This window comes from Salvelinus fontinalis, chromosome 7 (genome assembly GCF_029448725.1).
Source record: "Salvelinus fontinalis isolate EN_2023a chromosome 7, ASM2944872v1, whole genome shotgun sequence".
Classification (NCBI taxonomy): Eukaryota; Metazoa; Chordata; class Actinopteri; order Salmoniformes; family Salmonidae; genus Salvelinus; species Salvelinus fontinalis.
In genome coordinates this window covers 50,302,618-50,315,872 of record NC_074671.1, presented here as the reverse complement: position 1 = coordinate 50,315,872, position 13,255 = coordinate 50,302,618, and the positions used below count along the sequence as shown (strand labels likewise).

At 42.5% G+C, this 13,255-nt stretch overlaps 1 protein-coding gene across 1 annotated transcript in view; it reads right to left on the bottom strand.

Moving 5' to 3' along the window:
- The window catches only part of LOC129859624 (pinopsin-like), a 23,292-nt gene extending 10,037 nt beyond the window's left edge, over positions 1–13,255 (bottom strand). The window contains exon 1 of the mRNA XM_055929657.1: positions 12,262–13,255. Within this exon, the coding sequence (XP_055785632.1) occupies positions 12,262–12,631 (370 nt within the window). The 5' untranslated portion in view covers positions 12,632–13,255. The remainder of the gene's footprint in view (positions 1–12,261) is intronic.

The window sequence follows — 13,255 nt, the reverse complement described above, 5'->3', positions numbered from 1 at the left end:
ATGGGGGATCGCGCCTTCACTCTCTGGAACTCTCTCACCCCTGAACTCCCCGATTCGGACTCCATCCGAATCTGCAAAAACAACCCTTTCAGCCTAGTATTCAGCCTAAAGCGTTTTAAACCGTCTAGCTCTTTTTATTTATTTTTTTACCTATCGGGTTACAGAGGTCGTTCAAGTAGCCTCTCGATTTGAACTGCCTTCATGAGCTTGACGTTGTTATTGCTGTTGTTTTCCCCCATGTATTAATTATCTTGCTATTTTTGGGGTGCCATGCGCCTTTGTTGTAATGCACTTTGATTTTAGTATTGTCGTGTTTATTTGGGCTATTTTATGTTTTACTCCGTACGTGTCTCTAGGTATCTTGAAAGGCACAAATACAATCTATTATTATTATTATATAAAATGCTGCTGCAAATGAAAATGTTGCTGTAGGAAGCTGCTGAGGCTGTTGCTTTAATAAGGACCTCTGAACCCCGGCTGGTAATCTTTCAACATAAGTCCACAGATTTATCGAGGGGTGAGAAAGCGGTGTGAAATTCAGAAACAGCCTGGCTAAACTCTGTAGCTCGCAACAGTGGGTACATGCTGCATGCCTGTCATTACAGATTGGATATTCAATCTACTCGGCTCCGCTCCACAGTTACATTTCTTTGACTCAATCCGTGCAAGGCACAATCACACTCCCTCCTTCGAGGACCAGAGGGCGGAAAAGAAGCTACAGCAGCAAGGCCAGTGATTGGCTCTTCCCTCTGGTTGACCCCTAGGGGAGCCGACCTGTCAGTGCAGATGAGGAAGCGGCCGAGTTCATCCATGTCATTTAACCCTCTTCCCTCCGCCAAGAGACTAGAGACAGTCAGACTCAGACCATGGTCCGTTTATCATGCCCAGGTTTCTCATATGCCAATATTCCATATTGAATTCCATCTAGAAATCTCATAGGAGTCCCTGATTGTATATATAGCAACATTTTCTCTCTTGAGAAACCCCCCTGGCAAATTATACATTATGAATTTCCCAAGGTTTTCATCGATTAATTTGCCCTTTCATTTTTTTATTTGGTATCTCATCAACCTCTGGGTCGCCCTTACAGAGTAATTACATTTTCTCACATGTATCAGAATGTAACTAACAGTATTATTTTCTATAAATAGATCAACAAGAAACAGTGAACCAATACGGATAACTTACCAAACTATAGTATGCATGAGAGCATCCAGTAACTCACAGACTGAATATATGTGATACATATATCAGTGGGCATTACATACATTCTTAATATATAATTCAATTAGATGTTTGGAGTCACAAAGGACATACAGTGCCTTCGGAAATTATTCAAACCCCTTGACTTTTTCCACATTTTGTTACGTTACAGCCTTCTTCTAAAATTGATTACAGTATATCGTTTCCCCCCCTCATCAATCTGCACACAATACCCCATAATGACAAAGCCAAAACAGGTACATTTTTTTGTTGCTAACTTATAAAACAAAAAAAACTAAAATGTTGTGGTATATTAGTAGTTATGTTATTTATTAGGTTTAAAGGGGAAAAGTGAGTTAAGTGTTGAAAGAAATAGGTTGCAACTTGAAATCTAGTTTTTTTATTAATCAAATATAACAGTTGGCATTGAATCATATATTTGGTTTCAACAAATGTACTTTTTTTCAATTGAGAAAACCTAACTCATTTACTTGTGAAAAATGTTGGGGTTGATCCAAAGTCATTTTGTACAGTGTACATACTTCCTTCTACGCACGTACATCGTTCTACATATGTATGTCATTCTCCGTACATACAGTCACTTTGGGTTTAAATCTAAAGCAGTCATTACGCCATGCCTTGAACCATGATGAATTGTGTAATCTCATCTCCCAATCTCCCACCATCTCCATCCCATGTTAGCTCATTTCTGTGAGAGTTATTCCTGCACTCCAGAAGATCCTCCTCTCCTCACAGCATGTTCTAATCTTCAAAGCTCTTTTTAAATCATGTCTATCAGCGCCCCTCCAGATTACTCTCGAAACAGAGATTTGGGCTCTGCCACGCTTGAGCACAGCGGGGAAAAAAAGCCACATTCCAGATAAAGAGAAATGTCTATGATTGTGCAGATGTTTGTGGATCCCTTCTACTGTTCGGAGGCTGTTTGTTTGGAGAATAGACCTAAAAGTTTGCGGTTGTAGTCTATTTTTGGAGAAGAGTAGATGTCCGGGAGCTGTTTTTGCTTCAGACCTCCATTTTAGGTACTGCTGGGTAGCGGATGGTCGGGAGGCCAGGTTTGGAATGAGGACCCCACTCAACAGCTGTAACCCATTACGTCGCTATCTGCCAAGGGCATAATGACTTTGCATGGAAACCCCTCTTAATTTAACTACCCAAGATGCTTCAGAGGCCCAGGACATCTGTTAATTATTCAACAGTAGTAGCCACAAAAAGTCTAAATTATTGAACATTATATTATATGAAAATGCAAGGTGCGTCCACTTTGCTCAAAGTAAAGTTCCTACATCTATATTGATCTTATAACTAAGAGCATATTACGTACCACTGCAGTGCAGTTTGTGTGCACGTCTTCTGCAGAGGGTTTCAACTGTGCACAGTATGGCACAGAGAAATATAATATAATTACTCTTCCGGCTTTACTTTGTGGCCGCTGGTCCACCCATCATGGTACATTGACTTCAATAGAGATGCCGGTTCTAGTAAGTTTATTTCTATGGTATCCCACCACCACCACCACAGAGGTTGAGGTCACCTTGGTGGTCCAATAGTGACAGCCAGCGGACAGGGGGCTGGATGGCAGTTCTTTGCCAGGGGAGTAGTATATGGACTTGTAGGTGAGAAAAATGTCTGTCCCCTTCACTGTGTCATTGTGGAATGGGCTGCTGTTCTGGAAAACTCACATCTATATTGGGAACATTTTGTCCACCAAAAGGACAGGGTGTGAAATTAATGTGGTTTGGAGTTCCTGGATTCTGGAACACCATGTACGGCACCCTATTAAATGGAGTGATAGATAAAACAATTTGACATCCACACTATTATGCTCCAATAGAGGGAAGCATTGGTATAATCCAAATTGCAGTAGTGTAACCCTTCTCAAATACTCATATTCAAATCAAAATCACATTTCATTTGGCTTTAAAGCTGCCCTATGGCAGGTCACTATGTTGCCACCTGCGCTAAAAACACGCTCTGAGGGGAAGCTGGTCGCAGGAATGCACACGTAACGCTTTGCCAGGTCGGTGACTTCGGGAAAGTTTTATGGGGTGGATCTTCCACCAGTCCAGTGGATTGGTTTCACTGTCAGCATCAGGAGACTGAAGGTAGCAGCTGAGTTCCTTTTCTACCCGCTGGATTTCAGTAAGACCTGTGGTGGTGGAGCATGGCTTTTTGAAAAAAACTGCCCACTTTTTAGCTGTCAGTTGTGGTGAAGCAGCAGCAGCAATGTCTCCCTGTGCTGGGCTTGGGTTTTCATGTCCCTCATTGACCATCTGAAACAGCTCTTGCTTTTATGTGGCCCACCTTCTCCTCTTTGATGTAATGTGTTTTTAAACCGAGGGTCGACCAACGAGGATAAGTCCAGGAGGTCATGATATTTCTCATTCAGATAGTCCATGACTACCGTTTTGATGGTTTGGGTGAGCTCTGTTTCTATACCAGGCTGTGTCAAAGACTCCAGCCACCCATGTCATAGACTGGTTTCTCTGCTACCGCAAGGCAAGCGCTACCGGAGCGCCAAGTCTGGTACCAAAAGGCTCCTGAACAGCTTCTACTCCCAAGCCATAAGACCGCTGAACAGTTAATCAAATGGCTACCCAGACTATCCGCATTGATCCCCTTTTTCTTGCACTGGCTCTATGCACACATGGTACACTAACATTCCAACACACACATACACACAAAGGTGTAGTACTGGCTTCAGGTAAGACACACTGACATAAGACTCACCAGACAGAGCATCTGTGAATTCTAGGAGTGGGGTCAATGCCTGGTTGATGGACTCAAGAACATCTATATCTGTGTAGGTGGGAGCTAAGTGCCGGGTCTTACTGGACAAGACCTGTGAAATGGCTTTCTCCTGCTCCAGTACTCTTTGCACCATCTTTTGATGTGATCCCCGCCTGGTAGGCGACTGTCACCAACTTGTGCTGGGGTAGGTTGTGTTCTTTTTGAGCAACTGCCAGGTCTCTCTTCTTTTTCCACCAATAGGAAAAGGCACCTACCACTTCCTTACACACTCCAATTGCTCGAGCCACCCGTTTGTCTCTACCCACTGCAAGAGAAATCAAGAGATTTTAATAAAATGTTAAAATCACAATAATCCCTTTTGGTTATGTACAAATGTAATATTTAACTTAATCAGTTGATGAAAAAAATATGCACATTTAGTGTCATCTAACTAATCACTTCAATATACACAACTGACCAGGTTGCTTACCAATGGCCAAGCGCTGACGATGTAAAAAACATTGTAGTCGGGTCCATTTGTTGATTTGAGCGGCCTTCACCACGTTCGCACCACTATCCGTTGTAATGCAAACCTGTCTGTCTTGACTGAGTCCCCAGGAGGCGAGTGTCAATGAGCCCCTCTGCTATAGCTTCACCCGTGTGGTGGTCGGGAAAGTATGATGTTTGAAGGCATTTATTTCGAAGATTCCAATCTTTGGCAATATAGTGGATAGTGAGGCTCTGATATGCGACTAGACCACAGATCGGTAGTAGCAAAATACGTCAAATCTGTCTTGAGCTGTTCCTCAACTTTTTCCCTACACTCGACAGAGTTTAGGCAGTGCTGTGTGAGAAATGTTTGCGGCCAGGGAGCGCGTCCCTGGGGTCAATTAAATTGATAAGCCGCTTGAAACCTTCCTTTTCTATTGTGCTAATTAGTAGCATGTTCTTAGCAAAGCAATGCATAAAAGCATTTGTGATGTCTTTTCGATGTTTGCTCGTAGGGTATAAACGCCGTCAGTGTTGACTGTTACGGGCAAACATCCCTAGATTGGCTGGTGCTTGAGGGGCGTTTATCAATACCGTGGCGCAAACTCAAATTTTCTGCATGTTCCAAAGAGTGATTTTGCTTCAGATGGTGAAAAAGGTTTGTCGTATTACCAGACTTGGTAGCCACCTGTCTACGGCACAATTTGCACTGAACATTGCTCTGCTCTTTGTCGGACTTCAAACAGCCAAACCACAAACAGTTGAACACTTTTTTTATCAATAATTTCTTCGTTGGCAGCTGCTCCTTCTCCATGGCTATCACTGCCACTGTTTTCGCCTACATCCCTCATTGTTTTGTGGTTAATAGTGGCTACTACATCACTCAAGATGCTAAGTGGGTTTTAGTGGGCGTATACCTCTCCACGTGCATATCGTCACTTCTCTGCACTTTCTTGCTGCCTCACAGAGGTGAAATGGACTGCTGTACCTAATTATTCTACATCGACATTATCGAAAATTCATCTCAACGTTTTTATATTGTTATTGAGGGAAGTAATTACCTAGATAATTATTGATATTGATTTATCGCCCAGCCCTATGTAGAACGCTTTTCCACAGAGAGTTCTACATGGAACCCAAAAGAGTTCTACCTGGAACCAGAAAGGGTTCTCCTATGGGGACAGCCAAATAACCTTTTTGGAACCCTTTTTTCTGCGAGTGTAGACTTTACCGTGATATGCTTACTTACAAGCCCTTTCCCAACAATGCAGGGTTAAAAAGTAAAAAATGTGCACTAAAGAAAAGGAAATAGTAACACAATAAAATAACAATAACGAGGCTATTTACAAGGAGTACTGGTACCGATCCTTGACTTTGGCGATGACTTCGGCGATGTCATTTACAAAATAGCCTCCAACACTCTACCCAGAAAATTGGGTGTAGTCTATCACAGTGCCATCCGTTTTGTCACCAAAGCCCCAAATACTACCCACCACTGCGACCTGTATGCTCTCGTTGGCTGGCCCTCGCTTCACATTCGTCGCCAAACCCACTGGCTCCAGGTCATCTATAAGTCTTTGCTAGGTAAAGCCCCGCCTTATCTCAGCTCACTGGTCACCATAGCAGCACCCACCCGTAGCACGCGCTCCAGCAGGTATATTTCACTGGTCACCCTCAAAGCCAATTCCTAATTTGGCCGCCTTTCCTTCTAGTTCTCTGCTGCCAATGACTGGAACGAATTGCAAAAATCACTGAAGCTGGAGACTCATATCTCCCTCACTAACTTTAAGCATCAGCTGTCAGAGCAGCTCACAGATCATTGCACATCTGTAAATAGCCCATCCAACTACCTCATCCCCATATATATATTTTTTTTATGCTCCTTTATACCTCAGTATCTCTACATGCACATTCATCTTCTGCACATCTATCACTCCAGTGTTTAATTGCTAAATTGTAATTACTTCACCACTACGGACTATTTATTGCCTTACCTCCCTAATCTTACCTCCTTTGCACACACGGTATATATATTTTTTCTATTGTGTTATTGACTGTACATTTGTTTATTCGATGTGTAACTCTGCGTTGTTGTTTGTGTCGCACTGCTTTGCTTTATCTTGGCCAGCTCGCAGTTGTAAATGAGAACTTGTTCTCAACTGGCCTACCTGGTTAAATAAAGCAGATTTTTTTTTTAAATAATTATGAGTCAATGTGCAGGGGTACGAGATAGTCGAGGTAATTGAGGTACTATGTTCATGTAGGTTTGGGGTAAAAGTGACTAGGCAATCATAATAGATGATAAACAGAGTAGCAGCAGCATATGTAAAGAGTGTGAATGTGTGTGAGTGTGTTTGTGTGGCATCAATATGCATGTGTGTGTGTTTTGTGTGTGTGTGAGCATATGTAGTGTGTGTGTGTATGTTGGAATGTTAGTGTACCATGTGTGCATAGAGCCAGTGCAAGAAAAAGGGGATCAATGCGGATAGTCTGGGTTGCCATTTGATTAACTGTTCAGCGGTCTTATGGCTTGGGAGTAGAAGCTGTTCAGGAGCCTTTTGGTACCAGACTTGGCGCTCCGGTAGCGCTTGCCTTGCGGTAGCAGAGAAACCAATCTATGACATGGGTGGCTGGAGTCTTTGATACAGCCTGGTATAGAGGTCCTGGATGGCAGGGAGCTCTGCCCCAGTGATGTACACTCTGTTGCACCTTACGGTCGGATGCCAAGGAGTTGCCATACCAAGCGGTGATTCAGCCAGTCAATATGCTTTCAATGGTGCAGCTGTAGAACTTTTTGAGGATTTGAAGACCCATGCTAAAACTTTTCAGCCTCCTGAGGGGGAAGAGGCGTTGCCGTACCGTCTTCACAACTGTGCTGGTGTGTTTGGACCATGATAGGTCCTTTGTGATGTGGACACCAAGCACTCGACCCACTCCACTACAGCCCCGTTGATGTGAATGGGGTGTGCTCTCCCCTCCGTTTCTGTAGTCCTGTAGTCCACAATCAGCTCCTTTGTCTTGCTGACGTTGAGGGAGAGGTTGTAATCCTGGTGTGGCCGATGTGAAATGGCTAGCTAGTTAGCGGTGGTGCGCCCTAATAGTGTTTCAATCGGTGACGTCACTCGCTCTGAGACCTAGAAGTAGTTGTTCCCCTTGCTCTGCAAGGGCCGTGGCTTTTGTGGCGCGATGGTTAACGATGCTTCGTGAGTGACTGTGGTTGATGTGTGCAGAGGGTCCCTGGTTCGAGCCCAGGTTGGGGCGAGGAGAGGGACGGAAGCTATACTGTTACACTAGCACCACACTGCCAGCTCTCTGACCTCCTCCAAATAGGCTGGCTCATTGGTGATCAGGCCTACCACTATCGTGTTGGCTGCAAACGTAATAATGGTGTTGGAGTTGTGTGTGGCCACGCAGTCATGGGTGAACAGGGAGCACAGGAGGGGACTAAGCATGCACCCCCGAGCAGCCTACCCTCCCCATGTGTTGTTGCCTACCCTCCCCACCAGGAGTTATTTATAATGGTTTATAAGTATTTTATAAACTGTTAATTTCTAGTTTGTAGATCTGTAATAAACGGTTGTCATAAACAGTTAACACATTGTTTGAAATGATGTGCTCGTTAGGTGTGCTCGTTAGCTGCTTGCTAAATAATCAGCTCAGAAAATAAGAGCTTGCCTGTGACACAATTACTCCAACAGTTGATATTTCTGAAAAAAATCCATTACCTGATACGTAAACACACCACAGGCCCAGAAGACTCTTCTTCTCTATCTAACAACTGCAGAGGGTACCCTAGCAAGCCAACAGCCAATCAGGGCTATGGCATAATAGGTGCTGGGCTCATTGCTCTGCTATCCCATGAACAGACTGACCTTCTTATCAACCATAAACACCCCTCAGCCCGTTTTCAAAACACTCGGGTCATGTGATGTCACAAACACTGAGAATTGCCCTAGTTTTGCCCCTCAAACCAGAGACAAATAGGCTGGGCTGAGAGGAATTCTAGCAGGCAGAGATACTCCGAGTCGATATTGAAGGAATTCCCCTTGACCACATCCACAAAGTGTGGAAAACAAACATTATTTTCTATTGACCCCCCCCTTGTGAAAGAGCAAACTTCGTAGATGTTTATGTTGTACAGAAATAACAAAACATGCCGAAGAGTTGCTGTGTTGTTCAATGTACAAGTAAAGCAGGTCAAGAATCACAACCTACAGTTCGCAATGCTCCGACATAGGGAAATATAGCATGCCAGAAGAGCCGCTGATTTTGGGATTGTATATCCATTAGCTCTCTTTAAATGATGATTTATTCGTTTTAGTCTCTGAATCGTTTAATCAAACTTTTTGCCACCAGTTCCTGATATAAGAGGGGATAAAAACGACAAACTGTCTCCTGAATTAGCCTAGTGTGCATGGGCACACATGTCGCCTCAGTGTTGTACTCCTGACTACAGCTGAAAAGAGGCTTTGGCAGACTTATTGCTGAGACAATTTGCTCAAAGTTTTTGTGGTAAAGGGCAATATAGCAGGTTGTAGAACATTGGTGGAATAATATTATCTCACGGTCGTTAGAAGATGTAACAGATTGGCATTTTAAAGAAACAGGACATGGTTATGCATTCTCCTTTTTTGATATTCAATGATAATTAAATGATAATGATATTAAAATCCTGGCCTGCAGTCACTTCTCAATTCCCCTCATGAGTGCACCTTTTGTGGAAAGCTTTGGTGGAAAACCCTATTGGGGCAATTAGGAGAAGTAACAGAATGGCATTTGAAGTAACAGGGCAACCTTATGCATTTGTCCTTTTTTATATGAAATAATATTGAATGATAATAATGATATTCAAAGCCCACCCTCCCCCCTCAATTCCCCTCCTGAGTGCACCTTTTGAAAGTGTGTGAATCCCCATTCCTTCTGCTGAATCTCCATTTGATTTACAGTGAGTGAGTCCAACTTCATATGTATTTATACTGTATTCTAGTCAAGGCTCATCATATAACTACTGCTGTACACACCTTTTCTACTCATATACTGTCCATACACACCATTATATACATATATATTTATGTTCCGGACACAGACATTGCTTGTTCTGATATTTCTTTCTTAATTTCTTTATTTTGATTTTTGGCGGATTATGTACAGTTGATGTCTGAAGTTTACATACACTTAGGTTGAAGTCATTGAAACACATTTTTTCAACCACTCCACAATTTTCTTGTTAACAAACTATAGTTTTGGTAAGTCAGTTAGGACATCTACTTTGTGCAAGAAATTTTTCCCACAATTGTTTACAGATTATTTCACTATATCACAATTCCAGTGGGTCAGAAGTTTACATACACTATGTTGACTGTGCCTTTAACAGCTTGGAAAATTGCAGAAAATTATGTCATGGCTTTCGAAGCTTCTGATAGGCTAATTGACATAATTTGAGTCAATTGGAAGTGTACCTGTGGATGTATTTCAAGGCCTACCTTCAAACTCAGTGCCTCTTTGCTTGACATCAGTGGAAATCAAAAAAATCAGCCAAGACCTCAGAAGAAAATGGTAGACTTCCACAGGTCTGGTTCATCCTTGGAAGCAATTTCCAAATGACTGAAGGTACCACGTTCATCTGTACAAACAATAGTACGCAAGTTTAAACACCATGGGACCACGCAGCCATCCTACCTCTCAGGAAGGAGACATTCTGTCTTCTAGAGATGAACGTTCTTTGGTGCGAAAAGTGCAAATCAATCCCATAACAACAGCAAAGGACATTGTGAAGATACTGGAGGAAACAGGTACAAAAGTATCTATGTCCACAGTAAAACGAGTCCTATATCAACATAACCTGAAAGGCTGCTCAGCAAGGAAGAAGCCACTGCTCCAAAACAGCCATAAATAAGCTACGGTTTGCAACTGCACATGGGGACAAAGATTGTACTTTTTGGAGAAATGTCCTCTGGTCTGATGAAACAAAAATAGAACTGTTTGGCCATAATGACCATCGTTATGTTTGGAGGAAAAAGGGGGAGGCTTGCAAGCCAAAGAACACCATCCGAACCGTGAAGCACGGGGGTGGCAGCATCATGTTGTGGGGGTGCTTTGCTGCAGGAGGAACTGGTGCACTTCACAAAATAGATGTTATTATGAGGTAGGAAAATTATGTGGATATATTGAAGCAACATCAAGACATCAGTCAGGAAGTTAAAGCTTGGTAGCAAATGGATCTTCCAAATGGACGATGACCCCAAGCATACTTCCAAGTTGTGGCAAAATGGCTTAAGGACAACAAAGTCAAGGTATTGGAGTGGCCATCACAAAGCCCTGACCTCAATCCTATAGAAAATTTGTGGGCAGAACTGAAAAAGCATGTGCGAGAAAGGAGGCCTACAAACCTGACTCAGTTACACCAGCTCTGTCAGGAGGAATGGGCCAAAATTCACCCAACTTTTTGTGGGAAGCTTGTGGAAGGCTACCCAAAACGTTTGACCCAAGTTAAACAATTGAAAGGAAATGCTACCAAATACTAATTGAGTGTATGTAAACTTCTGACCCACTGGGAATGTGATGAAAGAAAGAAATGCTTAAATAAATCATTCACTCTACTATTATTCTGGCATTTCACATTCTTAAAATAAAGTGGTGATCCTAACTGACCTAAGACAGGGAATTTTTACTAGGGTTAAATGTCAGGAATTGTGAAAAACTGTGTTTAAATGTATTTGGCTAAGGTGTATGTAAACTTCCGACTTCAACTGTATGTATTGTTAGGTATTACTGCACTGTCAGAGCTAGAAACAAACATTTCGCTGCACCTTAACGTCTGCAAAATATGTGTTCACAACCTATACAATGCATTTGATTTGGGTTATAAATAATATACTTTTATGTAGGGGCAAATCAAGTGTCAAAATGTAAAGTGGAAATTACAATTTTTCGAAGCATTTTTAAAACGTGAATACACTACAAGTTTGCAGGAAATTCCCTGCTACAAAAGGGTGATCAAATTAAGATCCTACATCTGTAGCCCTGAATCCACTTCCATTCCACTAAACAATTTCACACACACTGCATAGCATCACAGACAAAAAGCTTCCAATATCTGGGTCTAGACAGATTCATTGAAGATATCTCTAAAGTACAGTGAGATAACTAACATCATCACGCTGACAGAATGGGTCTCTATTTTTCTCTCCCTCTCTTTCTGTTCCACTTGGCAGTGAGGGTACAGAAGCAATGATTTCACACATCAGAGGAGTCACAACTAAACTGTCTGTGGGGCACAGATGTAACTGCTGACAACACACTATCCATAAGACAATTCTGCTGTATGTGTGACATCGGGAACAATAGTGGGCTAACCCAGTCATGTGGCACGTGGGAGATCTGAAAGTGGAAGTCCATCACTTCGCTCCAATAATGTAATCTCTGTACTACACCTTTCATCGGCAACATTATCTGATAAAAATGACCTATAGACAGACTAACAATAGTACGCAAGTATAAACACCATGGGACCACGCTGCCGTCATACCGCTCAGGAAGGAGACACGTTCTGTCTTCTAGAGATGAACGTACTTTGGTGCGAAAAGTGCAAATCAATCCCAGAACAACAGCAAAGGACCTCCAACCCGGTTCCTGGAGAGTTAAACGTTCTAGCGCAGCTGATTCTGATTATTAGCAGGTTGATAAGGTGAATCAACTCTTTGGCACAATGATTTCTTTAAACGCATTGATGAGGCATCGAGTCTTTGATTGTGTAATTGTGAGAAAAAATATATAGTTACTTTGGGGACTATTTGTTACGTAACAGTTTACTAAACTCACCGAAACAAGAGTTGGCGAAGCCGTACCACATGCACCCGTGCTTCCCGTACAGCCAGCGTGCTTGTAGACTGGATGCGAAGCTGAGCGTGGTGCCACAGAGGCACACCAGCATGTCACTCACGCTGATGTTCAACAAAAGCATGTTAACAGGAGTCCGCAGAGTTTTGAACTTAATAAACAGGATCAATACCACCAGGTTATTGATGAAACCAAAAACCATAATAGATCCAAGGAAGACGGACATAACATGGTGTCCCGTCCGAGACAGTCTTTTGGCCGGGGGCTCGTTCCATTCTTGATCCAGAGAGCTCAATGGATCGTCGATGCTTCCATTAGAGCTGAAGTTTAAATTAGCCACCTCGGTATACATCGTTTTCAGTGATCCACATTCGAGAATGTCTCACATGGAGATACAATTATAATATTTCTACCGTCAATGAACTACAATAGGCTACAGCATCACGTTTTCAATTGGCAATATCAACTGCCGACGGAGTTGTAGGCTAGAGGTGGTCGTATAGAGCCCACCGTAAAAAAACTTTAACTTCATTTTTCCTAACATGAATCCAGACTCAAGCCTTCCTCAGGAGGTGCAGAACAGGCTAATTCCGCTTGGAAACTGTAGTAGACAATTATGGTGTTGCAATTTGGAGTTGAAAATCATGTATAATGCCAATAGAAATAATAATGATAATAATCAACAATAATAGTCACTAATATCCGATCAATCCAGATTAATCCAAATTTGCGTGAAATAAAACTATTCGAAGCCTTATAATAAGATTATTATTATAATGTGAATATAGTTGGCTTGTCTCTCTACAAAAGCTATGGCACAGACGAATGCAATCCAATGGCACCTCCCTTCTCATAGCTCCACCACATTCAGATTAGAATGCATAGACTGAGCGCGTTTACTTGGCTGGCCTCCCTTTAGTAGCGCCGATGGGTTGCGCTAATCTGTCGTGAAGGCGACAAGAGTGTAACATAATGA